The sequence below is a fragment of the Octodon degus genome, unplaced genomic scaffold (assembly GCF_000260255.1).
Source record: "Octodon degus isolate 3935 unplaced genomic scaffold, OctDeg1.0 scaffold00123, whole genome shotgun sequence".
In the NCBI taxonomy this organism is placed as follows: domain Eukaryota; kingdom Metazoa; phylum Chordata; class Mammalia; order Rodentia; family Octodontidae; genus Octodon; species Octodon degus.
This window is the reverse complement of record NW_004524699.1, coordinates 4,121,845-4,126,716: the sequence shown is the minus strand read 5'-3', so window position 1 is coordinate 4,126,716 and position 4,872 is coordinate 4,121,845. Positions and strand designations below refer to the sequence as shown.

General features: G+C 49.1%; 1 protein-coding gene and 1 pseudogene across 3 annotated transcripts in view; one reads left to right on the top strand and one right to left on the bottom strand.

Annotated features, from left to right (window-relative positions):
* Positions 1-4,872, bottom strand: part of Ttf1 (transcription termination factor 1) — a 28,254-nt gene that overhangs the window by 9,039 nt on the left and 14,343 nt on the right. For 2 of the 3 annotated variants that reach the window (XM_012516735.2, XM_023700468.1), the window contains exons 7-8: positions 2,195-2,325; positions 124-358 (exon numbers count right to left, since the gene is read on the bottom strand). In XM_012516735.2, coding sequence (XP_012372189.2) covers positions 124-358; positions 2,195-2,325 — 366 coding nt within the window. The remainder of the gene's footprint in view (positions 1-123; positions 359-2,194; positions 2,326-4,872) is intronic. The other variant, XR_002817923.1, reaches the window with a different exon arrangement.
* LOC105743401 lies at positions 2,948-4,237 on the top strand (annotated as a pseudogene).

Here is a 4,872-nt window from a genome sequence, read left to right as displayed (position 1 = left end):
GGCGGTGCGTGAGCTCTGTGCGACGCTCACGCGGCGTCTCGGCCATCCCAGCGCTCCGCCCACTCCGCAACGCCAGAGGCAGATGGAATGCACTGAAATTTATCAAAGAAGCTTTAAACTTACCACTTACTTTTGCACTGCATCCAGTTTCTGGTCTCCACCTTGGCTTCCACTTCTACCCACGATATGCCCTTGTAGAGTTTTTCCCGAACAATTGACAGGCGACTGTCGGGATGTTCTTGGAGCTCAGAATCCATTTCATTTAACTCCTGCAGAGACATTTTCTTTAGAATCACTTCTTCGACAGCCTTGATGAGTTTCTGGGTCTCTGCCTTACTCCAAACGCCATGATTTCTTTCTGCAGATATAAAAAGATGACCCTGTAGTGGTTGTCTATTTGCTTTCAAATATAAGATTAAAAACAAAATGATACATCAGACACTTTTCAGAAGACGGTGAGATCCCATTTACAGAAACAAAACAAACACGATTAGATACAAATGAACATGAAATGACTGACACAGCCCTGGTCTTTGTAGGAACTCAAGCCAGAGGGTCTGGGGAGACAGCTGGGCGGTCTACGTGCCCGCTGGGCAGGCGCCAAGACCCGAGTTTGATCCCTGGTACCACATACTATGCCGGCTCTGGAACCTCAGGCATGTCGTGCAAGCCTTAAAACCGGGTGTGACGGCGAACCCCAGTAATCCCAGCGCTGGGGAGGCTGAGACAGGAGGATGACTGTGAGTCTGAACTGCACAGTGAGGCCCTGTACCAAATGAAGAAAGAAAGAAAGAAAGAAAGAAAGAAAGAAAGAAAGAAAGAAAGAAAGAAAGAAAAAAAAAGAACTCAAGCTGGTCACCGCATGGCTGGGGAAGGAACCCTGTGGTACAGTGCTTGTCTACCACGCATGAGGGCCTGGCTTCCATTTTCAGAAGGAAAAAAGTCCTTTTAAAAAAAATCTTAGGGGGGCCAGGGAGATGGCTCAGTGGAATAAGCACTTCCCTGGCAAGCATAAGGGCCTAAGTTCAATCCCCGGTTCCGCCAAAAATAAAAAAAAATCTTTGTTTTTGGGGCTGGGGAGAAGGCTCAGTGGAATAAGTGCTTCCCTGGCAAACGCAAGGGCCTGAGTTCAATCCCTGGTTCCGCAAAAAAAAAAAAAAAAAAAAAAAAGAAAAAAAAAATAAAAAGAAAGAAAGAAAAAAAAAATCTTTGTTTTTAACTTTTAAAAAACTGTCCTTCCTGTTTCTGAGAGAACAGAACTCAGCTCCTGCAGGGCACTGTGAGCTTCCCAGACTTGTAACGGAATTTAGTAGCTTCTGGTTATGTGCGTTATCTGCCTTCCAAGAGCTGCTAGGATCAAGTCACCAACCACAAGGCCAGCCACCCAGAGCTGACACCAAGGTCCCCGAGAGCTCTGCATCACCGAGGAGTCAGGGCCGGGGAGGCAGCTCAGCAGCATAAGTGCCTGTCAGGCAAGCACAAGGTCCTGAGTTTGATCCCTGGTTGGGGAGGGGGAGCACGCACACCGAGGAGTCAAGGCACTGGCAGCTGGTCCTTCCTCTCTGGACAAGCAAGAAGGCCCAGGGTGGGCCCGGAGAGCACAGGGCTGTGGGTGGCCCATGGCCCTTCCTTCCCGCAGTAACAATGTAGGTGAATGCTGAAAGAGCAAGAGATCTCTAGGAAGGGGAAAAAAATAAAGAAACCTAGAGACTATTCTCAATTCCAAGGGTTCTTTGCTATTGGGATATGCTGGCCATGGCCCTGACCAAGGGCTGTCTCACTGCAGTGGTTTTGGGTGTTTTGATGGAACGAACAGAACCAAAGAAATTTTTCATATGAGAGAAGAAAAAAAGGAGGCTGTCCACACTGTGTCCTGCACACCACGTGACCACAAGCCTCCCTCCCAGAGGCTCTCTGGGCACCACAAGGAAGTGACCTTCTCCACCAGCTTCCTGGGGACCTAGCAACCACAGGGCAGCTACTACACTTGCGCTGAGAGTTACTGAACAGAGCTGTGGTCAAAACCAGTCTAGTGAGTTTTACTGACTGCAGGAAGTGAAAGGAACTAGCAGAGACTGGCGCATAAAGCAAAGCAAGGCCCTCTCGGGGGACAGGCTTTGGGGGTCAAGGGACCCTACCTTCTGGGGGGCAGATGTGAGCTTGTTAGGCATCTTGTGTTAGATGGGGCACTTACTATTACGGATCTGGGAGAACTTCAGGGCGACGGACAGACTGCTCCGGGCCACCAGCGCCCCAATCTTTTTCCAGTCATTGCCGTGGAGGGACTGGCAGGCCTTCAGCTTCTCAGTGTCCCCTTCACTGTATCTGAGAGAGAGAAAGTGAGATGAACCCAGGGTTTCCGGGGCACCACCTGCACTCGGGGAGAGGCTGGATGCAGGGTGCCGAGAGCTTGGTTCCAGCCCTCCCAGGGCCGGTCCTCTCTGGTCACTGCCTGTCTCCAGGCTCTACAGAGGTTGTTTCATCCACGTACCCACCCGCCCACCCCCCACTGCAGTTCCGGTCGGGTCGATCTCGTAGCCTTTTCTGTCCTCACAACCTCTGCCCCTCCCACCGACAGGGGCAGCAGCGGCGCTCCTCCAAAAGGGCAGCTAAGCCTGCGCTGCAGCGCCACTGTTCCCCAGCAATGCTGTTCCCCGGCTCGCACGGGTTCTGAGCTTTGTGCTCTGTCGCATCCCTAACTCTGACAGGGGACAGACATTCCACAAGCACGCAACAAGACAGCCTAATACAATCATGTCATTATTTAAGGAACTCAAAATGCATCAATCGCACATAAAAATAGAGAAAAGTACCAAAATGGCACTATATATCAAAAATGGAATTTAAGATCAGGTATCTTTAATACTGAAGTGGAAAAGAATGCACCTCACGGTGGCGCCTGGCTGTTGGGATGCCTCCACCTGAGGAGCAACTCGTGAACTGAAATAAAGATTTAGAAGAAAGTGCTTCCATTGACCTGAAGTACCTGAAGGCATCAGCACTACAAGGAGCCCTCCCCATGAAACAAGTCAACCCCAGCAAGCGGCTAGATCTTTTACAGCAGGCTTGTGAACACTTTATAAACCACTTATCTCAGTGCCATCATTACCATGTGGCAGTGTCAGCTGCCCAAAGCCAAAAGAACAACTCAGCTGAAAATAGCACTGCTAGCTCCCCCATGGCCTGTGCTAACCTCGTTGCTGTGGCATCTCAGACAGGCTAAAATAGAGGTAGAGCAGGCTGTCTGCACTGAAATCTGCTGGAAAGTGGTCAAGCGACGATGAGCAAGTTCGGGAATATCACTCCTTCACCTGCAGAGGTGGACTGGAACCAGCTCAGAGGAGGCTGAGAGCACTGAGCAGGAAATACAGAGCCTCGGACAAAAAGGCTCTTCAAGACAGGTGACAACTTCTCAGTCATCTCTTCAGGAGAGACCTCCAATGAAATCCTTCATCCTCACTCGGGACAAGGCCCAATCCAATGTACCTGGAGCTGGTTATCCAAGTCTGGCAACTACGCCAGTGAGTGACTGGTGTGAACAGCATCAGAAACACGGAGTATTACTGGATCAGGGAACAGCCAACTGAAGACCAGCTGGAGCTGACCTCGAGTGGTGCAGGAATAGGACAATGAAGAGAAGGAGAGAGGATGCTAAGAAGGTACTCCACAGAGCACGCGAGAGGGATGAGTGGAAGGACACCTGCCCAAGAGGCTATGCAACCGACACAGCATGGGGTAGTCTTCCCACGACATACAGACTCCGGGGCGTGGACCTTTCCTGCCAAGGAAACTGCCACCATGCCCTCCCTGGTTCCGCTTCACCTGCACACGACAAAGGCAAAGATGGTGACTCTTTTGCTTTGTGTGCAATAAAACATCAAATGATTAAGTGTGTATTTGTTTTTTTAATTTAATTTAATTTTTTAAATTTTTTCAGAACCGGGGATTGAACTCAGGCCCTTGCGCTTGCCAGGGAAGCAATTATTCCACTGAGCTATCTCCCTGGCCCTTAAGTGTGTATTTGTACCCTGGGTAATAGCCAGTTATCATGTTTTGACGTTACATTTTTTTTGTTGTTGTTGTTAGCTGAAGTTTTTTATTAACTCGTAAGTACTTGTCTTCTGGTTTGTTGAAGCAGTAAGTCAGACAACACTTGCCACAGTGATGTCTGTCAAAGTGGCTGGCCGTAAGAACTCCTGTGCCACATTCATCTGAAGGGCGCTCTCGACGAAGATGACTAATCTTGCCATTTTCATCCACCTTATAGTACTTTAGGCCAGCCGACTTAGCCTTCTTTCTCTTGTGCTTATCTTCTTGGGAGTGGGGTAAGACTTCTTCCTTTTCTTAGCACCACTGCGGAGTCTCAACACAAGATGAAGGGTAGACTCCTTTTGAATGTTGTAATCAGACAAGGTCCGGCCATCTTCCAGCTGCTTACCAGCACAGATCAGCTTTGCTGATCACGAGGAATTCCTTCCTTATCCTGGATCTTGGCCTTTACATTTTCTATAGTGTCTGAGGGTTCAACCTTGAGCGTGATGGTCTTCCCCGGAAGGGTTTTCACGAAAATCTGCATCTTGGCGGCGGTTCCACCACAGATGGCAGATCCGAAAAAAAAAAAAAGCACTAATTCTTACGGTGTATATCCTGATTTCTTTTTTTTTGGTGGAACCGGGGATTGAACTCAGGCCCTTGCGCTTGCCAGGGAAGCGCTTATTCCACTGAGCCATCTCCCCGGCCCCATATCCTGATTTCTTAAGTGCACAAGAAAGCACACTGACAAGTGACTGTATAATCAATCAATGCAGTATGAATTCTCTTTAAAATGAAATAAAGAAGGGGCTGGTGAGATGGCTCAGTGGTCTAAAGCAC